Below are 24,367 nucleotides of genomic sequence, written 5' to 3'. Positions count from 1 at the left end.
TGGACCGTGTCTCTGCCTTGCCAACCAGGATCCCGAGCTGTTTCATTGTGTGGTGGGTGCAGAAACACGCTGTACCAGTGCATGCTCCCCAACCTGACCTCACCTGACAAGATCTCACTCCTACGTAGTACACTGGGCATCGATTTGGCATCTATTTATGCTACGAGTGATTAAGAAATAACGTGAGCACGCTAGCCATTTACGATTAATTCAGATTCATCAGCCTATGCAGATCATAAATCAGATATGGCTTCAATGCAACTCTCATTAAATTGGAATGAGGACTTGAGTGGAAATTTAGGATGAGTGCATTTAAAACAAAAGCCAGGAAGCACTTCTTGACACCCCAAAAAAAGTTGTGGGAACCTGAAACAAACTCCCAAGATGTGGAATCCTTGACAACCTTTAAGAGGAATGTGGATGAGATATTGGGAGGGCTTAGCTAAACCAACAAGCCTGACACACTTAGGGTGGGACTGGACCGTGTCTCTGCCTTGCCAACCAGGATCCCAAGCTGTTTCATTGTGTGGTGGGTGCGGAAACATGCTGTACCAGTGCATGCTCCTCAACCTGATCTCACCTGACAAGATCTCACTCCTACGTAGTACACTGGGCATCGATTTGGCATCTATTTATGCTACGAGTGATTAAGAAATAACGTGAGCACGATAGCCATTTATGATTAATTCAGATTCATCAACCTTTGCAGATCATTAATTAGATATGGCTTCAACACAACGCTCATGAAATTGGAATGAGGACTTGAGTGGAAATTTAGGAGGAGTGCATTTAAGACGGAAGCCAGGAAGCACTTCTTGACCACCTCAAGAAAAAGTCGTGAGAACCTGAAACAAAATCCTGAGACATGGAATTGACGTGAAAACCTTGACAACTTTAAAGAAGAATCTGGACGAGATATTGGGATGGCTTAGCTAAACAAACGGGCTTGATGGATTTACGGTCCCCTGTCGTTGGACAAATTTCTAATCTCCGCATGTCCTCACTCCTATGTAGTACACCAGGCATCAATTGGGCGTCTGTTTATGCTACGCGTGATTAAGAAATAGCATGCGTACAATAGCCATTTACGATTAATTTAGATTCATCAACCTATGCAGATCATTAATTAGATATGGCTTCAACACAACGCTCATGAAATTGGAATGAGGACTTGAGTGGAAATTTAGGAGGAGTGCATTTAAGACGGAAGCCAGGAACCTGAAACAAACTCCCGAGACGTGGACTTGAAGTGGACACCTTTAAGAGGAACCTGGATGAGATATTGGGCTAAGCTAAGCTACAATGCTTATGAAATTGGAATGAAGATTTTAGTCTTACGCACAAATATAACTTTACAAATATTTCATGACTGAGATCCAATGTGCTTGTGAGTTGTGGTGTGGGGGGTAAGGTGGGGAAAGGTAGATGTAGATTTTCTGAATATTTGCACCAGTAGCGGTACCAGGATTTCATATGAGGGTGGGCTTATATTTGTTGCAGGTGGGCCTAATATTATTTGTATTACTGTTAACCCTTTAAGCTCATTTTTGTCCATTTTCTGCTGCTTTGATTTCACTCTCTATAATATCGTCATGCTTTACTCAGTACTCATGTTTCATGCCTCAACATAATGGTCAGGTAGTTCTCTTTCAGAATTTTGGCAGCTTATTAGTTACTAGCCATGTAAGCCTGTGCTGTAAAGCCCGGGGTCCTAGAAACTATTGAAATCGTCAGAAAAAAAATTTGAAATGTAGAGATGTCATGTAATTGAAAGGAACCACTTTGGGCGTCTCTCTCCTAGGAGGATTCATTCTGCTGATGTGCTCGCCTCGCTTGTGTATTAGCGGTGGGAGGAAAAGTAAACGAGATACCGTTTTGCCAATGCTAGCAGATAATCAACTTTGTCTTTCTTCTGAGGTTTCGTTTTGCTGACGTGCTCCCCTGACTTGTGTTATTAGCGGCTAAGCGAGTTTTCTGTTTCCTTGGAGGCGGAGCTCTTACCCCGACTCCACCTCTCACTTCTGGGCCGGACAGACACACACACCTCCACGCGTAGACGTTTATTTATAAGATGTTATCCACATTTGTTAAAGCAAAATAATTTGCAAAATTCATTCATTTTTACTTTCTCGTATACAAAGTATAGGGAAAGTATTGTAATCGTTCAAAGATTTGATGTCGAGATTTTGATGAATCTCGATGTTTTAGACCTCCCTGACTTTCTCACATACGAAGTATCAGGAAAGTATTGGAGTCCTCCAATACTTCCAATCGTCCAAAGATTTGATGTCAAGATTTTGATGAATCTCGATGTTTTAGACCTCCCTGACTTTCTCACATACGAAGTATCGGGAAAGTATTGCAGTCCTCCAAAAATTCTATTTTGAGATTTTGATGAATCTCAACGGTTTAGACCTCCCCGAGTCCGAAAATACCATTTTTGAAATTATGTCTGTGTGTGTGTGTAAACATGATAGCTTGAGCACGCTTTCACTTAGGTCAACCAAATTTTGTATACAAGTATTAGGTACAAAACGTCGATTTCTAGCTACAATTGGGCTATTTCCATTAACCTGAAGTGGTATTTTGGGAAAGGCGCTATATAAATAAAATGTATTATCCATCCATCCATGTTCCAACCTGCTGAATCCGAACACAGGGTCACGGGGGTCTGCTGGAGCCAATCCCAGCCAACACAGGGCACAAGGCAGGAACCAATCCCGGGCAGGGTGCCAACCCACTGCAGGACACACACAAACACACCCACACACCAAGCACACACTAGGGCCAATTTAGAATCGCCAGTCCACCTAACCTGCATGTCTTTGGACTGTGGGAGGAAACCCACGCAGACACGGGGAGAACATGCAAACTTCACGCAGGGAGGACCCGGGAAGTGAACCTGGGTCTCCTTACTGCGAGGCAGCAGCGCTAAAATGTATTATTATTATTATTATTATTATTTTTACTTTATGTTTTATTCATGCAGCTGCACAGTCCGATTTATTCAACTTTGCTTTTACAATAATTGTTCAATATATTATTAATTTGATTTTATTTGTTGTTAATGGTTCTTTAATGTACATAATCCTCTTTAATAAAATCCCTATGTGCGTCCAGGTGTCCGTGTGTGGGTGTCTTCTGGTGAAGTGCGCATGCGCGGTGCGCGGTGCGACGCGCGATATTACTGTCAGAGAAAGTTAGAGGCATTTTACGGAAATACAAACCAGTATTACTGCGAGAGGAAATTAAAGGTACACAATACAGTGACGCATATTACAGCCACTTACAAGCCAGTATTACTGTCAGAGGAGATTAAAGGTATATTACCAACGCGCACGCCTGTATTACCGCCAGAGAAAATTAAAGGTATATTACGGACGTACAAGCCAGCGGACGTACAAGACGGTATCGTTTAATAAGGGCGCGCACAAAAAGGCGAGTCTCAAAAGGGCGACCTCAATTGGGCGCAGTGAATAAAGGCGCGCGTAAACAAACATCTGCACTTTTGTTGCTCTTCACATATTCCAGAGCCATTTGAAATAAATTATTTATGAACGCCTTTATTCGCCGCGTTCAATTGAGGTCGCCCTTTTTGTGTGCGCCCTTATTGAATAGAGCCGTACAAGACAGTATTACTGTCACAGAAAATTAAAGACACACAAAACACGGCGGCAGCACACGAAGAACGGTCAGTTCAGCAAGTAAACATCAACAAAAGAAAGGCTGAAAGAAAGAAAAATACGACCAACAAACAGAATGAGGTCAAAGTCCCTTGCCATTTAATAGACTGTTCCTACTAATGTTTATGCACTACTGTTCTAACGCCCGTTATTGTAACGGGCTTAATGACTAGTATAAAAATATAATTATTGTCTTGCGGTTTACTTTTCAGATATCCATTTCCATATCTGAGTATATGAGAAGATCGAGGGGAGACCACTCCCGATTTTTTTCACCACAAAATGCCCCTTGGATATTATTCGTTTTTCCCAGATGTTGGAATAAGCTTCCAAACTCTGCACAAGTGTCTTTGAAAGCGACAGGAACATTTAGGAAACAAATGTTATGAAATATCTGCAAGCGTCACATCTAGCTGTACTGTTTTGAAGCAGTACTCAAAGCAGAATTTTAGGAGAAACATCTGTAACAGAGTTGATTCACAGGTTGGGGAGCACGCGCTGATTACATTACGAAACGTAAATGAGAATCTCTCCTAAGACTCATAAGCCATCGAAGATCGGCCTTTGAGCAGTAAATTGTTTTTATGGGAAACACAGAAAGTGGAATGGGGTGTCATTTGAAAGTTGAAACGCCCCTCTCAGTTAGTAGATAATAGTCTGTCCGTCAAATTGTATACAATTGAATCAGGATGTGCAAAAAAGCCAATGGGGCATGGGGTTCAGCAATTCGGCGATCTTTGAGGTAAGAAAGAAAAGCATTACATTGTGGTATTAGGGTACGTAATACGGCATTTAAATGGCAAAAAATAGCAAAGAGGAAATGAATGATTTTATGCAAGTTAGTTAAAAATTTTGCATTATTGTTCGGTCCCGCCAGCGGGTCCAAATCAATGGGGTTGAGTTTAAATAGTTAAATAAATATTCATTTAAATAAATATTCAAGTCTAGTCATGTTAACATAAACAGTATTTTTTTTTTTTTGAATGGTTTTTGTTAACACTAATTTAAATCCACTGCTGCCTATCTTTTGTGGATACATAAGACATACCAGCCCATCACATGGCACAACTAGCCAAACAATATCCATTATAACTGTGACTAGTCTTATATATAAACGTCTACGCGTGGAAGTGTGTCTGTTTGCCTGTCCAGCACGGAAGTGCGAGGCTACAGCATGAAGCTCAAAGAGCCGGCAAGGCGGCCCCAAGTTCACGAGTCGGAAGAAGAAAGAAGTACGAGGCTACAGCATGAAGCTGAAAGAAAGCGACTCTGTCACCAAAGTGAAAAAGATAAATGACAGAGAGAGGAACTTGCTTAGCTGCTTATAGACAATGGGGGGCGAGCACATTCGCAAAACAAAACCGCTGACTCCGCATTTCAGTTATTTTTCTGATGATTTCAATAGTTCCTAGCAGCCCGGGGCTTACACAGCTAATATTATATAACAGTCTGACTGCCATTCCTTGTAACGTGTATGCATATCTGACATGTGCGTCTCTAGTTTTCCGGATATATGAATGAATCTGCCCTCACCTAAATTATTGCAAAAATGCCAAAATCACATCTTTCGATATTCTCTATTAGAGCTACGCACTGTTATCTCTTCTATCAAAGAACCGCAAACTAGCAAACTATAACAGAAGTTGGAAACTCTAATCCCGATTGGGTTTGTGGCTCGTGAACATCAGAAAGATCCATGACCTGGCCAATCTTTCGGCGTTTATCAGCTGGGTGGTTGTCGATTTTCCAGCACACTCATTAATAGCATCGATAGCACATCCATCGCTAAAGTCAACAAAGTTAGTAATGGGGTTTCCACTCACCATTGGGGCATTACGGAAATTTTCAAAGCCAACATCCAACACGTTTTACACTTCTGTATATTTCCCTTTCCTAAGAAAACCTAAGACGGCTGTTTGTTGAGACATATTTGATGTTTGCCTCCAACAAGATCTAGTCAAAGAGTAGAGATGGACTGAGTCACAAATGATTTTGTCCTTTTTGAACGACTCTTTTCCGTGAATCATGTGAATCAGTGGAGCTCAATGGCAGGCTAAGTAACTTTAGTATGTTACTCGTGGATAGCCTCCTGTTAACGCCACGTGTTTTGAGTGACTGTGATTGGTGACAATTTGAGTCAATCTTATTTTCTAATCCTTGCTATGCAGGCTGTGAGGGATGAGCCGGAGTCAGGTGGAAGGTGGACAAAGTTTGCGTGGAGGAGGCAGGGATGAGCGAAAGACAGAGAGAGAGAAAGGAAGATGAAGAGTGTGCTTGTTGTGCTTAATTGTACTTGTGGTTGTGGTGGTGGGACATGCTTGATTCAAAGAGTTTCCCACAATAAAACACTGTGCCCTGTAACTTGTGTCCGTGTCTGTTCGTGTTGGGTGTTTGGGGAGCTGCAGCGCCCCATGGTGTCCACAAGACCTACACTGTATAATCGCCGTCTCTATATGCATTTTCCAAATACTTTTTCAGACTTAAGTGAACTTTTCTAGTGATAAAGTTAACGCTGGAGATTTTGCTGTGTAAGTTTGTAACCATCTGACATTTTAACCAAGGTGGGGGTGGGTGTGCATATATGCAGTACAGGCTCATTTTCATTTGATGATTAAATAATGTAAAAACCTAAGCTATAGGGTGGGCCAATGAGGAAAGTGGGTGGGTCCAGTACTGTTGGCTCCGCCCCTGCTTTGGATATTTTTTTCCAACTGAATGTTCATCTGAAACCTTAATCACAGCTAAAGAGACCTTCAGAAAGTATTGAATACAAAATCATTCAGCACCGAATGTCACAGGAAGCAATCAACCCCGGACCCCTGACCTGGTCCCCATTTGTATACCCATGGATGCTCACCTTGGCAGCTGCAATGCTGGTGAATGTTGCGCACTTGTTGCAGGAGACGTTCCAGGGCCTCATTCTGTCCCCGAGACCTCGGCTCCCGGCCATCGAACTCCTTCCAGTCTATTGAACGAGAAAAATAAACCAAATTGAAACCTGTCAGGTAAAAAAAATCAAACCTGAATTCACACTGTAGCTGGTGAAAACGCGGGCGCATTTGGTGTGGCATTGCATTGAGTGCTCATCTGAAAGACGCGATAGTGAGGCCTTTTGCAGAGGTAAAAGTTGCAGGAATGGTGAATATCAGTGCTAGCAGGCGTCCTGAAGGGCTATTTTCTTTTTAATTCACTTCAGTGCTTATGCTGCATTGCTCCACTACCGTGTCACTGTACTCCAAGCGTGTGATTCGTGAGAGAGGAAACTGTGCAAAGCTGACATCTCTAGCCAGTCTGTTTGGTTGTATAGGAAACACAACGCAAACTCATGTTTTATTATTTAAATTCATCTGGTTAAACAGCTAATAATGTTGGTAGCACAGGTTGCTCCATGGACTGAAATGGCCATACCTCAGTTTTCTTTGAGCTAAAGCAGAATGCCTTGATGAAGGCCCAACATTACAGATTGAACTTGATACTTTGTCTTTCGTCTTCTTTCCCCTTTTGTATTATGAATTATTATTATTATTATTATTATTGTATTCTTTAATGATTAGCCTTTGTCAGAATGCCTCAGATACCATAGACTTATAAAGTATCATACATTATAACTTCTCCCCACCTTCCCTTCTCCATCTCTAATGACAGGTTATTACATAGAGTAAAAGACAAGCAGGAGTTAAGTTACATCTTAAATAACGTATTACTGATAATATTCATAAAATAAGTAAAGTACAACCAAATAAATGCTGATGGTCTGCCTGCTACTATAAGAGATGCCCCTTCGTTCTCAGCTTTTAAATCCCGGCTGAAGACTCACTACTTCAGTTTAGCACACCCTGACTAGAGCTGCTGACTAACTGTACAGACTGCATCTCTGTTGTTAGTCATTAGATAGATAGATAGATAGATAGATAGATAGATAGATAGATAGATAGATAGATAGATAGATAGATAGATAGATAGATAGATAGATAGATAGATAGATGTGCAAGGCATTATAAGATAGATAGATAGATAGATAGATAGATAGATAGATAGATAGATAGATAGATAGATAGATAGATAGATAGATAGATAGATAGATAGATAGATAGATAGATAGATATGAAAGGCACTATATAACAGATAGATAGATAGATAGATAGATAGATAGATAGATAGATAGATAGATAGATAGATAGATAGATAGATAGATAGATAGATAGATAGATGTGTAAGGCATTATAATATAGATAGATAGATAGATAGATAGATAGATAGATAGATAGATAGATAGATAGATAGATAGATAGATAGATAGATAGATAGATAGATAGATACTTTATTAATCCAAAGGGGAAATTTTAGAGATAGATACTTTATTAATCCAAAGGGGAAATTCATTAGCACTAAAACATAAGTAACATGACAGTTATAATTTGTTACTAACCCTCACCTCTTCTGTTTCTCTTCTCGGTACTCAAATGTGGCCCTTGGTGCCATGGCCCACCTGCCAAGTTGTTTTGCCTGCCTAAGGCAAAGCCATCCCTGATGGAGGATTGCAGGAATCGTGGGGTAGAGGGGTCCTTTCATCGGATTGGCTGGCCCACCGCTGTTTCAGCGGTGGAATGGCCAAATGGGGGAGGCAGCTTGACGGCTGAGAGTTTTTCCTTGTCTTCTTAGAGAGTCAAAGCTGGGGGGCTGTGAAGAGGCAGGGCCTGTTAAAGCCCATTGCGGCACTCCTTGTGTGATTTTGAGCTATACAAAAATAAATTGTATTGTATTGTATTGTATTGATGTGTAGTGCCCACAGACTTTAAATGTCTCTAGTTAAGGCATAATTAAACCTCCTGTGGGGGTTGATTAAGAGAGTTCTGCAGAGAATCACTGGCCAAACTGGTTTTAGGCTGCTGGTGTTCTTAAACATCAAACCATCAAATCCATGATATAACACTAATATTACATTGCTTTGTCTAAGTTACAAATAAAGACATACAAAATATTTATCAACTTGTACACAAAATTTCACAGTAAAACACTTGGTTCTCATTCTGAGTCATGAAGGGTTAGGGTTATGAGATGAGTGCTCTGGCACACTTAATTCCTAAAATAAAAACATATTTAAAGAAACATACACCCTCTACTTTCAAGTGAATTAAAACACTCTAAAACCCCATTTAACCCCTTGTTGCCTAAATTTATTTACAATTATATAAAAAAGAAATTATTTGTGTTTTTGCTGTCAAGCAGCTGCTAAATTAAGTGGAGATTGTTCATTTGAATATAGCACAGAAGCAAACAATCAGCTGGTATGTATTCTTATCTTAGCACAACTTTCCTAAAATTTGGACAATTTTTCGAAATTAGCAGCCAAAATCCATGTGCATGGCCACACCAACACTTCCCTTCCATCAGGCAGATGTAGTTTCCACTACGACTGCCAGATGGCATGACAAGTGCTTCCAATACAATATTTGGTATGTATTGAATATGCATGGACCAGCACTGGCGGGATACACACGCCACTTCGGCTGCATTGAGGCCAGAAGCAGTTTGAAGCGATTTTGCGACAATCATCTACAAGGGGTTAAACTGTCCTAACATTGTTCCTGCTTTGGTATTTAAATATTCCTATAAAATCCAGTGATTTTTGCAGTAAAAATAACGACTAAAATGGAGGGTTCAAACAAGACACCCCCTACTGGTCAAATTTAAAACTGCCGGAAAATTGGAATAAATAATGAATAAAGCTTCTATTAATAGTGAACATTAAAAGGACATTAAAAATAGGGCCATTGAGTGTTAAAAATAAGTTAAATCAGGCACTGAAAACATTTAAAAGGTAAATAAATAATGGTTTAAAATAAAGAGCCCTGAGCACCAATATAATCATCCATCCATCCATCTTCCAACCCGCTGAATCCGAACACAGGGTCACGGGGGTCTGCTGGAGCGAATCCCAGCCAACACAGGGCACAAGGCTGGAAACAATCCTGGGCAGGGTGGCAACCCACCGCAGGACACACACAAACACACCCACACACCAAGCACACACTAGGGCCAATTTAGAATCACCAATCCACCTAACCTGTATGTCTTTGGAATGTGGGAGGAAACCCACGCAGACACGGGGAGAACATGCAAACTCCACGCAGGGAGGACCCGGGAATCGAACCCAGGTCCCCAGATCTCCCAACTGCGAGGCAGCAGCGCTACCCACTGCGCCACCGTGCCGCCCTTACCAATATAACCTCAGGGTCTTATTTATTAATTAAGAGTAGGGCTCTATAAATCTTAAGATTAGGATTGGGGACAGGGGCAGGACCTAAAAATACAAGGGTTCAAATCATATTTTAACATCAGGGCCCTGAGGTGAGATGACAGCTTAACCTCATGGTCCAGTTCCACAAACATTAAAATCAGGGTTGGGGGTGAGTCTAAAAATCAAAAAGAAAGGAATCAAATTTTAACATCAGGGCCCTGAGGTGAGATGACAGCTTAAGTTAGGGTTAGGTTCACTCAAAGAGACGCTAATCAGAGAGGAGACTTACTGGAAGGTGTAGCAAATGCAGGCGTAGTGAGCAGCGGCGGGCCCCAGCCTTTCATATTGCACGCTGACACTCGGACATAATACACCCTGCCCTGCAGAAAAGGAGAGAAGTTTAATAACAAGCAGCCATTTACTTCCATTAATAAGCATTCGACTACAGCCAGATGTGTCGCTCGAGGCTGCTCTCATGTTGTCTAATTTTATATCAGTTAAACAAGAGCAACATTAATGGTTATCTGAAATGGCCCTTGTTCATTATTCAATTACTTAAAGCCTTATTTCAGAAAATAAAAGCTAAATGAATGAATAAGTGTCCTTCTATCCAAACGAGCAATAATTGGCTCTTGGCATACATCTTGGTTGAAGGACAGGAGCAACCAGAGAAAGGACAGATGAAGAAAGGGGAAAGGCAGCTGCTTTTGTTATTTTAACAATTAACCACTGAGTCGGAATTGGATCCATCAGGAATCCAACCCTCTTTGATCCTTCAGGAGATTATTCCATGAGCTGTGGCTCCTTGCTTTCCAGACCCCACGTGAGGTCAGCCTTTTCTGTTCTCTTAAAAAAAAAAAAAAGAAGAAGAAGTGGTTTACACCATCTGCCTATTCCTCTGTGAGTTTCAGCTCAGGGATGCCAGACAAATTACATCTAATGATGGCCAATTGTTACCCGTGGAATGGGACCTTTGTGCTAACGTCAAGTAGACCCTTATGAAGGCTACAGAAGTGAGGATCAAATTGAAGCAGCTGAAAAATTTACCGTTGAAAGACCCGGGATGGTGCACCTCAGGGACTGCAGACTGTCCAGGATCAGCTCCCCAGCCAAAGATGAGAAGTCTTTAGAGAGGCTCCATTCAACTGCAGGGAAAGAGATAACGTTATTTCACAGAAGATTGGGAATCAACAAATGAGAAAGTCTGATCTGATCGCAGCTGTGTGCGAATAGACATAACGTCACAATATAAAGCGAGAGGGCTGAAAATAAATAAGGCGTTGGGCGCACACAAAGAGCTCAAATATTTTTACATGGTGATTTTTAGTTTAATACAAGTATATACTGAACTGAAATCATATCAATGAATTATTAAAGGCATAAGGAAAAGGACTGAAGGTAACTAAAGGTTTAACTAAACACGCATTGAAGCTTCAGCATGTGAGAGTTAAGAGGAACCATCAAGTAGTAGTAGTAGTAGTAGTTTATTTATATAGCGCCCTTCACAGACAAAAGGTCACAGAGCGCTGAACAGCAAATACAGTACAAATACAACAATTAAAACAAAACATAAACAAAACCAACAAAACCAATAAAAACAATAAATAAACAAACTGGGACTATTCAGCACTGGTAGTTCATCAAGGTAATTACTGAGGTTAAAATGAAGTAAATGAGTAATAAACACCCCCTTAAAAGCGAGCACAAACCAAAGAGAAAGCTGAAACAGCCCTAGAATGAAGCGGTGATAAGTTCAAAATGAAAACCCGTGGACACCCCTATTACTATCACTCTGTAAGTTATTTACTTTGTCGTCATTTTAACACATTGGAGTTGACTTATGTCGACACATACAGATGAGATGTCGACTAATGTCCACATTAGCTTCATTGATTTGACCTCGAATCCCTGCGCGTGCTTGAGTAATCAACGTCTAAAATGGCGGCGACATCTGGCAAGAGAGCGAAACGAATGCGCACACCATTATGCTCCATGGATGACGTTATTTGTACTATTGATGATCCAGACTCTGATGTTTTTTTTCCTTTCAACTACAAGGAAAGAGATAACATTATTTCACGGAAGATCGGGAATCAACAAATGATAAAGTCTGATCTGATCTCAGCTGTGTGCGATTAGACATAACCTGTCACAATATAAAGTGAGAGGGCTGAAAATAAATAAGGCATTGGGCGCACACAGAGAGCTCCGAACAGGACGTTTGTTAAAAGTTAAGACGGGCGATGACGACATCCACAAATTATCTGATGACGACTCCCATCCAACATGTCACGCTCAGAAAAAACATCACCAATCAAATATTTTTACATGGTGAGTTTTACAGTTTAATACAAGTATTAACTGAACTGAAGTCGTATCAATGAATTATTAAAGGCATAAGGAAAAAGACTGAAGGTAACTAAAGGGTTAACCAAACACGCCTTGACGCTTCAGCACATGAAAGTTAAGAGGAACCATCAAGGTAATTACTAAGGTTAAAATGAAGTAAATGAGTAATAAACACCCCCTTAAAAAGCGAGGACAAACCAGTGAGAAAGCCTAGGACAGCGAAATGAATGCGCACACCATAATACTCCATGGACGACATTATTTGTATTATTGCTGCTCCAGACCCTAATTTTGATGCAAGTGATCTGGAGATCAAAAACAGAAGTCAGATGTCTGCATCAACTGATCACAGTGCTGAACACCATAACAAAGGCGCTATATGAGCACCGACCTGACACAGACTGACAAGTATAAAAGCAAATAAACTTTTGTTTCGCTTCACCGGTGGGGCATGTCTTCCCCGTGTCCCACAGGTACAACACAGTCTCACAAGCACCAAAAGCAAAGCACTAAAACAACCTGCACTTCACCACCACTCTACTCCTCGTGGCAAGCATTGTTCTCCTCCTCCTGACTCAGGCTCCCGGAGTGGTGGCTGCTGGCTCCTTTTATAGCTCACCCAGAAGTGCTTCAGGTGCTTGACCACCTGCCTCCGATTACACCTCCAGGTGTGGCTGAACCACAGCCCAGATGGGCCCAGAAACCCTTGCAGCTCCCCCTGGTGGCCACCCCAGATCGCAACAGGGCTGTGGAGAACTCCATCTCTCATGGAGCCCTGCGGGTATCTGAGGTGCCACAGTCACCCAGGAGGAGTCCGGGGGAGGTACTGTGCAGCCCACGCCTGCTCCCCCAGAACATGTACAGAAGGGGTGTCCTGGCTGGGCATTGGCCCCCGGCTGTCCGCCACAACACATTCAGGTAGCTGATGTGTCTACAGCAACATTTTCCTGGGAAGACCACCCAGACATTGATCTGTGGGAGGGAAGCTGGCTACCGGACTTCACCCAACGACATGGACACTACGGTCTACCAGCCCCTTGACTACTTCAAGATGTTTTTAGCCCTAGTCATTCTCTCCTAACCCTAAGTTAGCCCTAACTTTTTAACCCTACCCCTAACCCGTTTAGCTTATGAGTGATGAGACAAACAGAAGAGTAAGTGGGGTGTGAACTCACATACTGTAGAGGCTCATGGAACATAAAGCAGAGTGATATTTGTCATAAATAAATATTTTAGGTTGATTTATGCGTGAAAGCATTGCTTTTGTGCTTTTCAGAAAACACTTTTTTGGAAAAAATATTCAGTCTTGGGCCAAAACAGAAAAATGAAGTAGCCCTGAAAGAGTTATCAGTTTTCGCAGTCAGGATTTACGCGTCCCTGAAGGGTCATGTCATCATCCCCAGGACTGAGCCACCAAAGCCAAACTGACCAATCAGATTGCTCGGAGGGACTGGCCACACCCACACCCACACACACAGACGCGGACGCACTTTTGTTATACAGCAAATGTGCACAGAGAAAGTAGTAACTTAGTAAGATAACTGATCGAGCAACTAATTCAAAAAGAACGTGCGGTGAGGGGACATCTGCTGACAAAGCCCCAACACCAAGCAGATTTAATTCTGCCATGTTGTGCGACGATAAAACGATCTGGACTGGAAGGATAACGGCAAAAAAAAAAAATATATGAAATGTTAATGTCAGGGCTCACCTATGGAAGCAATTCCAATTAAATTAATGTATGGAGAACCCAGGCTTTCTGGCAACATCCTCAATTTTATAAAAGCAATAAACATCAATATCTCTGTGGGGCAGCAATTAGGATATTAAGTGGAAAGGAAATTAAAGATTGTCAGGCCTTGCGGCTGAAAGTGAACTTTTGCCCCCCCGAGAGGCACCGGCAGCTTAAGGCGGTGGAGTGTGACCTTATGAAAGTGACTGATGGAGAACACATTGTACTTGTTGGAGTTCCTACAGTATGGTGGGACGAGTCATGTAAACTGATCTGCGGAGTCCAAATAGATCTTTCCTTGGAGAATCGCTGTATTGGCGGCCCACCATTGCTAACAAAATCCTAGTCAAAGGGTTAATTCATGCCTGTAAATGGACGTTTTAGCAAACTGACCTCCAGAGCTCTGGCTAAATAAAAAAAAGAGGCTGGTTTTGATTTCATTAAAGTAATGGTGGGGGGCTTATTGACTTTAGGCACATGATAGCCCGCTTGGACTCTGAGAGTATGAGGAAGAAAAATGTCTGGTCTGATGAGACAGAAATGGAGCTCTTTAGGTACAACTGTGACTGCTTTGACCAGGAATTGTGGTGGCAGCATCATGCTGTGGGGGTCCTTCTCAGTGGCAGGGACAGGGAGACTGGTCAGAATTGAGGAAAGGATAAATGCAGCCAAATACAGAGAGGCCCTTAAAGAAAACCTGCTGCATTGGGCATGCAACCTTCCGGCATTACAACGACCCAAAGCACAGGGCCAAGAAAACGCTGGGGTGGCTTTGCGACAAGTCAGTGAGTGTTCTTGAGTGGCCAAACTCAAACTCCACAGAACATCTGTAAAGAGACCTGAAGATGGCAGTTTACAGACACTTCCCCTCCAATGTAACAGAGCTTGAGAGGATCTGCCAAAAAGAATGGGATAAACTGTCCAAATCCAAGTGGGCAAAGCTTGTAGAGACTCACCCAAGAAGACTCAGAGGTGTAATTGCTGCATGCCCAAGGGTCATGTTTTTACTTTTGTCATTATGGGTTATTGATGGGACAAAAAGGGACAAATATATCCATTTAAAATTAAATCTGGGCGGCACGGTGGCACAGTGGGTAGCGTTGCTGTCTTGCAGTAAGGAGACCCGGGTTCGCTTCCCAGGTTCTCCCTGCGTGGAGTTTGCATGTTCTCCCTCTGTGTGGGTTTCCTCCCACAGTCCAAAGACATGCAGGTTAGGTGCATTGGTGATCCTAAATTGTCCCTAGTGTGTGGGTGTGTGTGTGTGCGTGCCCAGGGTTTGTTTCCTGCCTTGTGCCCTATGTTGGATGGGATTGGCTCCTGCAGACCCCCGTCTGTAGGATAGGATATAGCAGGTTGGATAATAGATGGATGGATGGATGGAAATTAAATCTATGACACAGAAAGTGATGGGGTCTGAGTACTTTCTGAAGATTTGGAAAACAGAAATAATCTCAAAGTGTGTCAAAATCCCCCACAATAAATAAAGAAGACTGCAAAAGACGCAATGTGAGTTCAGGAAAATCAGTGCATCGCGGGACCCACACACTCACACAAGGCACATGTACTTAACCAGCATGCCTTTAAATATGTCGGAGGAGGATCAGAGTACCTGGTGGACCCTGGGAGAACATGCAGACCTCACCAATATGGCTGCCCACACAGTAAATATGTTCCCTATTGCTGCTGCATGCTTTTTAGCATTTAGTATGTATATTATATTATATTATATTATATTATATTATATTATATTAGATTAGATTAGATTAGATTAGATTAGATTAGATTAGATAGATGTTGTTAATCCCAATAGGAAATTCAAATGCATACAGTAGCAGAAACATAAAAATAAGGATACAGACTCACAAGACAAATAATACGGGCAATCAATCAATCAATCAATCAATCAATCAATCAATCAATCAATCAATCAATCAATCAATCAATCAATCGTGGAAAGCATACCCCCGGACACAGACAGGCAGACACCAGAATGTCCAAAACACACTTCTTTATTTCTTTTCGCACCACAATACCTTCCTCCACCAACTCTTTCTTCTTTCTCTTTCTCTTCTTCTTTCTCTTTCTCACCACCTCTCCCCTCCTCACAAGCTTCGTCTCCTTCCTCCCAACCATGGCTCAGCTTCTGGAGGGAGGCGGTCCCTTATATACTGACCCGGATGAGCTCCAGGTGCTCCCCTTGACGACACTTCCTGGTGTGGTGGAAGTGTCACGAGAGCCCCCGGAAGCACTCCGGGTGCCCCTGGGAATTCTTCCGGCAGCACTTCCTGGTGTGGCGGAAGTGCTGCCATCCAGGACATCACAACTGTCTGGGTGCCCCCTGGTGGTGGCCACATCCTCTGGTAGGGATGAGTGTCCCAGCTCCGGTCCAGTGGCCCATAAGCAGACCCGGGCGGCTGCCCCCTAGTGGCCAAAGGGAAGGTATTGTCCATCACGGGGACCATCCAGGCGTCCCGGCTGGGTAGGGTCCCCATCCATCTGGGACACAATCAATCAATCAATAAAGTTAATAAACATAACTTTTCTGTCCTCCCTGGCCATAGGACCTTACTTTATTCTTTGTTACTTATTATTGTCTAATCTTATTTTTATATATATTTTTTTCTTTCTTCATCTCATAAAACACTTTGAGCGACCTCATTTGTATGAAAATGTGCTACAGAAATATATGTCGTTGTTGTTAATGAGTACATCGGGCGGAAACATTGAATTGCCTGATAGTAATGGGCTGAAAAGACCCTCAGAGGTGCTTCTTAGCGCACCATGGTGGAATGAGCCTGTGGCTAGAAGTGCTCCAAGAGAGCGCCTCCTGGAGGGGATAATGTGTTGTAAGTGCCATGGAGGAAAGACAAGCAACCTAGCTGGGATGGAGAATGACTCCTTGCCTGGCCAGGAGGCCTTAATGGAAGGACGGTGGGTGTGAGGACTTAACTTAGCCAAAACGCTCTTAGAAGCTTCATCCCAGCTGGGACAAAAGAATAATGAACGGACTGGCTAAAAACATAGAGGACAATAGCCAGTTCATTTACCCCACGTGGTAGATGACAGTGTTTCTCTGGGCTGCACCCAGCTAGAATACCCGCAGGGTGGTACAGGAATAGGAGTCCTTGGGTGCCGCCAGAGGGTGCTGACCTCTAAACCTCTGCAATTCAGGAGCCAATCGGATTGCACATTTAGGTCACCTGGTTTACTCGACCTGTCATCATGATTTGAGTCAGGTAACTCCTCCCACAACTGGGCGTACCACATGACATCACTGACGTATAAGGCAAAGTGAGAATGACAGGCGGAGCTCTGGAGGCCTGCAGCTGGACTCTATTGGCTACCGTGGTTTCCACATGACCTGGAAGGGCTGTGCTGTGACCCGAGAAGTAGAAGAACAGTGCGACACTCACCAGGTGGGTGAAAGGAGAAAAAAGAACCTTATAGTCGCGCGTTTATTGGCTCTGTTCATTGTTGGACCAGGGTGACAACAAATACAAATCCTTTCTTTGAACCCGGACTTGTTTAGGGTGACATTGTGTCAGTGGCACCCCGTTTTGTGTAGTATTAGTAAATTATAACTCTTTTTATGTGCCAGCTTTCTCAATCATTACAGTACTCTGAGCAAGCCCACAAAAGATGGAACTTTCGAAGAATGCGTTGAACTGAATTGAACTTTTAAAGAAAACAGAGTTGCTCCAAAAAGGGAAACAGGTTTTAAGTGTAAGAACTTTATTGAATAAAAGTAGAAAGAAAATGTGCTTCTTAGACAACATTATTAAAATGTTTTTCCAGTGACTTGAAGAGGTATTTATTATTAAAAAGCAGGATTTGCCCCAGGATTACTACTGCACCTCTTACAGGCTGTCAGACAATCACAAAGAACAGCAGGCCTCCAAAAATCCACAATGGCCAGCGCCGAACAAATCACAGCACTGTTACTTAAATCCGCCTGCTTGGTAGGAAGAAATTAGATTGCAACGACCGGAGAAACCTTACAATCACAATGAGTGTTTCCATAACTGCTTAGCTTTAAAATATACAGAACAGGGAAAGGAATCCAGCTGAGCTCTGATGCCTGTAGAAGTCATGATGCCTGTTTACAAACAAAACAAGAAGCAGAAGAAAATCAAAGCAATGCCTGACACACGGGCATCAGCCTCACACCGTCACCGTCATGAATTATTTTGTCCCCCCCACCCCCGTCAGGTCACCGGTGTGTCCTGCTAGGGTAATGTCTTCAGTGCTTGGAAGTAATAAGATCCGATATTCCTTAATCTGATGGTGTCGCTATCCTTCGGGGTCTCTTACACCTCGGGCAGTAAAAACGAAATCATCTGATATGTCATTAGTGCTAAAATGAACAACAGACAAAGAAAATGTGCAAAATGTACGAGCATTAGATGGACTCACCATCATTAATCCTTCAATCTACCTTGTGAATCATTTTCTAATATCTTTTCCCAGTTCAGCTACCAGACCTGGGGGGCCTTCCCAATGTAAATTTAAAGGTTGGGGGAGGTGGGGGAGAGAAGGGAAAAAAACGTCACTATCAAGTCAGTGAAAGTTTTACAGTTATGCAAAACATGCCTGGGTCTCTTTGGCCCCCAGATGGCAATCCCACCTCCCACAACTCTATAAAGCCCCTACAGCAGACACCAAAAGTTTGCACACCATAGCTTAAATTTCAGACCAAAGCAAGGCATACATCATCTGACCTTTTCTCAACTTTAACAATGCTGGACAATGAAGATTTTGCTTGCTGAACACTTTTGGGTTTATCAAAATGTTGCATCAGTTTGAGGAAAATCTGTTTCACTCGCCACTATAGAGAGTTCCACAGTTCTAATCCCTGTCCTGAAATGTGCTTTTCAACAATAGCATTACATAGACCTTTTGTTAGCTCACTGTATGCCATGATTAAATATACACAAGTATATATATATCTATACTAATTAATAAAAGGCAAAGCCCTCACTGACTGACTGACTGACTGACTGACTGACTGACTGACTGACTGACTGACTGACTGACTGACTGACTCATCACTAATTCTGCAACTTCCCGTGTAGGTGGAAGGCTGAAATTTGGCAGGCTGATTCCTTACAGCTTACTTACAAAAGTTAGGCAGGTTTCATTTCAAAATTCAACGCGTAATGGTCATAACTGGAACCTCTTTTTTCACAATATACTGTAATGGACGGCAGCTCGATGGCCGTGGGAGGAGGAGTTGAGTGTCACGTCATCACGCCTCCCACGTAATCACGTGAAAAGACTGTGAACGCAGTAGGGAGAAATGAAGGAGGAGCCGCAAACAGCGAAGAACAAAAAATTCATTAAACAATTGAGAAGGGAGCCAAACAATAAGAAGCGAGCGAGTAAAGCATACAAGCATCTTCATAAGGGAAACAAAGCACGGTGTAAAACGTAAGTTTAAATTAAGTTTATAGAAACGCTCCCGCTGCGGATTGCAATAACATATTCGCGAGATAAAAGAACGGAGTAGGGAGAAATGAAGGATGAGCCGCAAACAGCGAAGAACAAAAAATTCATTAAACAATTGAGAAGGCAGCGAAACAATAAGAAGCGAGCGAGTGAAGCATACAAGCATCTTCATAAGGGAAAAAAGCACAGATGTAAAACGTAAGTTTAAATTAAGTTTATAGAAACACTCCCGCTGCGGATTGCAATAACATATTCGCCAGATAAAAGTTTAATGAGAAGACACGAGGTATAAATGAACCACACGCCGGTAGCGTAACGTTAGGGGCTTCACCTCTGGCGCTGACGTTCAAGATTCGATTCCCGAGAGCGGATGCAGTGAGTGTGTACGCCTGATGAGTCCAGAATTAGGGAGAAACATGTGTCGCATACTCTTTGCATTATTTGAAAGTAAACTATTAAGACCATTCTATGATCTGTTTCTCGCAACTGAAAGACGGCACATGGCGGATGTTAGCCGACTTGCTGACCGCAACGTTAGGGGCTTCAACTCTGGCGCCGCATACAGCAAAGAACAAAAAATTCATTAAACAATTGAGAAGGGAGCGAAACAATAAGAAGCGAGCGAGTGAACCATACAAGCATCTTCATAAGGGAAACAAAGCACGGTGTAAAACGTAAGTTTAAATTAAGTTTATAGAAACGCTCCCGCTGCGGATTGCAATAACATATTCGCTAGATAAAAGAACGCAGTAGGGAGAAATGAAGGAAGAGCCGCAAACCGCGAAGAACAAAAAATTCATTAAACAATTGAGAAGGGAGCAAAACAATAAGAAGCGGGCGAGTGAAGCATACAAGCATCTTCATAAGGGAAAAAAGCACGGTGTAAAACGTAAGTTTAAATTAAGTTTATAGAAACGCTCCCTCTGCGGATTGCAATAACATATTCGCGAAATAAAAGTTTAATGAGAAGACACGAGGTATAAACGAACCACACGCCGTAGCGCAACGTTAGGGGCTTCACCTCTGGCTCTGACGATAGAGATTCGATTCCTGAGAGGGGATGCAGTGAGTGTGTATGCCTGATGAGCCCAGAATTAGGGAGAAACACGTGTCGCATACTCTTTGCATTATTTGAAAGTAGGGAACAGAAAGAGGGCACGTGGCGGACGTAAGGCGACTTGCTGACAAACCACAAGCATGACCTGGCAGGTAACCACCCATACAATCAGATTGTGATTCAGAAAACGAATGCCATGAATGTAATTACCACGATCTACATACTGTCAAATAAACGAAACACACGCCGTAGCGCGACAGCTGTGAAAAGGGAGCTTCACAAAAAAACAGATCCTTAACAAATTGTTATTGATATATTTTCGATCCGTTTAAAAAGGTTTTCTTTTCTTCTTAATAAAATACTAATAGCAGTACTTCGCCACAACGAAGCGCGAGAATTTGGCTATATATATCTGCTTCTCGCAATTAAAAGAGGGCACGTAGCGGATGTTAGACGACTTCATGACCAAGCATAAGCGTTACCTGCCAGGTAACCACCCATACAATCAGATTGTGATTCAGACTAGGAATGCAATGAATGTAATTACCCCGATCTACATACAAGGCGAAAGTCTTGCAACATTCAAAGATGATGGTTTGGGATAAGTACACCATAGAACATAAAAGAGCTTATGAAGCCTTGAACCGAAAAAAGCAAGATCTCAGAGATCGTAAAAAAAAAAATAGGAGGTAATGTCGTTTTACTCGCTGTAGATTTTAGTCAAACATTACCAGTTATTCCACGAGGGAGACCAGCAGATGAACTCAACACGTGTTTAAAATCCATGCTTCTCCCACGGTCGGTTATATGTCGCGTGTTCTCGGGTAGGTACACCAAAAATGTATACATTTAAGCATGTAATGGGCAAACAAAAAATGAGGTATACCCGAAGGCACTGCAGTAGTACTCAATGTAACTTTACTTCTTAAACGTTAATGTTTTACTGTTTAATAATTTATACGCTTCTTATATGTTGTTCAAATTCTTTTATCAAAATACCAGCGACAGCGCAATGCACGATAACATGGAGTGAATACACCATACGCATCCGCCCACGGCCGCCCTGGTGTGCGCAGATAGGAGTTGATTCTACAATAAAATAAAATAAAGATAAAAAGAGTAATACAATCATCACCCATAAAGCAGACAGTAGACGTGACGTACTATATGTGTACCAGATTTCAAGTCAATAGGTGAAACGGTTTGCGAGCTACAGGTGATTTAAAATCCCGGACAGACAAACGAACAGCCACGGTAGCAAATTATAGAAGAAGATTTTACTGTTTAATAATTTATATTTATATGAAATGTGCTTCTTATATATTACTTCATATTCTCATATGATAATGATGTTAATGTTGTTTATATTGATTTGTATGTTATTGTAAGTGCATGTATGTGTGTATATGTATGTATGTATGTATGTATATATATATATATAAAATATATGTGTATATGTATATATAATATATGTATATATATATATATATGATATATCTGTATATGTGTGTATATATATATATATATATATATATATATATATATATAATATATGTGTATATGTGTGTGTATATATATATATATATATATATATATATATACTGCGGTGGGTTGGCACCCTGCCTGGGATTGGTTCCTGCCTTGTGCCCTGTGTTGGCTGGGATTGGCTCCAGCAGAACCCCCGTGACCCTGTGTTCGGATTCAGCGGGTTGGAAAATGGTCGGATGGATATATATATATATATATATATATATATATATATATATATATATATATATATATATATATATAATATATGTGTGTATGTATATATATATATATATATATATATATATATATATATATAAAATATATGTGTGTATGTGTATATATATATATATAATATGTGTATATGTATATATATATATATATATATATATATATATATATATATATAGTATATATATATATATATATATATAATATATGTGTATGTGTATATGTACATATATATGACAGCAACACTCATAACAATGACAACACAATTACATTGACAATCATGTTACGTTATTTTTAAAATGTTTCCTTTACTTTTTCATAACCTCTTTAACACACTACTTCTCCGCTGCGAAGCGCAGGTATTTTGCTAGTATATATATATATATATATATATATATATACAGTGCATCCGGGAAGTATTCATAGCGCATCACTTTTTCCACATTTTGTTATGTTACAGCCTTATTCCATCCATCCATCCATCCATCCATCCATCCATCCATCCATCCATCCATTCTCCAACCAGCTGAATCCGAACACAGGGTCACGGGGGTCTGCTGGAGCCAATCCCAGCCAACACAGGGCACAAGGCAGGAATCAATCCCAGGCAGGGTGCCAACCCACCGCAAAGCCTTATTCCAAAATGGATTAAATTCATTTTTTACCTCAGAATTCTGCACACAACACCCCATAATGACAACGTGAAAAAAGTTTACTTGAGATTTTTTGCAAATTTATTAAAAATAAAAAAATTGAGAAAGCACATGTACATAAGTATTCACAGCCTTTGCCGTGAAGCTCAAAATTGAGTTCAGGTGCATCCTGTTTCCCCCTGATCATCCTTGAGATGTTTCTGCAGCTTAATTGGAGTCCACCTTGTGGTAAATTCAGTTGACTGGACATGATTTGGAAAGGCACACACCTGTCTATAGAAGGTCCCACAGTTGACAGTTCATGTCAGAGCACAAACCAAGCATGAAGTCAAAGGAATTGTCTGTAGACCTCCGAGACAGGATTGTCTCGAGGCACAAATCTGGGGAAGGTTACAGAAAAATTTCTGCTGCTTTGAAGGTCCCAATGAGCACAGTGGCCTCCATCATCCGTAAGTGGAAGAAGTTCGAAACCACCAGGACTCTTCCTAGAGCTGGCCGGCCATCTAAACCGAGCGATCGGGGGAGAAGGACCTTAGACAGGGAGGTGACCAAGAACCCGATGGTCACTCTGTCAGAGCTTCAGAGGTCCTCTGTGGAGACAGGAGAACCTTCCAGAAGGACAACCATCTCTGCAGCAATCCACCAATCAGGCCTGTATGGTAGAGTGGCCAGACGGAAGCCACTCCTTAGTAAAAGGCACATGGCAGCCCGCCTGGAGTTTGCCAAAAGGCACCTGAAGGACTCTCAGACCATGAGAAAGAAAATTCTCTGGTCTGATGAGACAAAGAATGAACTCTTTGGTGTGAATGCCAGGTGTCACGTTTGGAGGAAACCAGGCACTGCTCATCACCAGGCCAATACTATCCCTACAGTGAAGCATGGTGGTGGCAGCATCATGCTGTGGGGATGTTTTTCAGCAGCAGGAACTGGGAGACTAGTCAGGATAAAGGGAAAGATGACTGCAGCAATGTACAGAGACATCCTGGATGAAAACCTGCTCCAGAGCGCTCCTGACCTCAGACTGGGGCGACGGTTCATCTTTCAGCAGGATAACGACACTAAGCACACAGTCAAGATATCAAAGGAGTGGCTTCAGGACAACTCTGTGAATGTCCTTGAGTGGCCCAGCCAGAGCCCAGACTTGAATCCGATTGAACATTTCTGGAGAGATCTTAAAATGGCTGTGCACCGACGCTTCCTATCCAACCTGATGGAGCTTGAGAGGTGCTGCAATGAGGAATGGGCGAAACTGGCCAAGGATAGGTGTGCCAAGTTTGTGGCATCATATTCAAAAAGACTTGAGGCTGTAATTGCTGCCAAAGGTGTATCGACAAAGTATTGAGCAAAGGCTGTGAATACTTATGTACATGGGATTTCTCAGTTCTATTATTTTTAATAAATTTTCAAAAACTTCAAGTAAACTTTTTTCACGTTGTCATTATGGGGTGT

General features: G+C 41.9%; 1 protein-coding gene across 1 annotated transcript in view; it reads right to left on the bottom strand.

Annotated features, from left to right (window-relative positions):
- ankfn1 (ankyrin repeat and fibronectin type III domain containing 1) overlaps window positions 1–24,367 on the bottom strand; it is a 514,783-nt gene that overhangs the window by 71,016 nt on the left and 419,400 nt on the right. Inside the window, exons 9-11 of the mRNA XM_028818514.2 lie at window positions 10,972–11,069; window positions 10,214–10,304; window positions 6,541–6,648 (exon numbers count right to left, since the gene is read on the bottom strand). Of these exons, the coding sequence (XP_028674347.2) occupies window positions 6,541–6,648; window positions 10,214–10,304; window positions 10,972–11,069 (297 nt within the window). The remainder of the gene's footprint in view (window positions 1–6,540; window positions 6,649–10,213; window positions 10,305–10,971; window positions 11,070–24,367) is intronic.

This window comes from Erpetoichthys calabaricus, chromosome 14, assembly GCF_900747795.2.
Source record: "Erpetoichthys calabaricus chromosome 14, fErpCal1.3, whole genome shotgun sequence".
NCBI lineage: Eukaryota > Metazoa > Chordata > Cladistia > Polypteriformes > Polypteridae > Erpetoichthys > Erpetoichthys calabaricus.
Note: the sequence above shows the minus strand (reverse complement) of the source record. Positions and strands in the feature narration are given on the sequence as shown.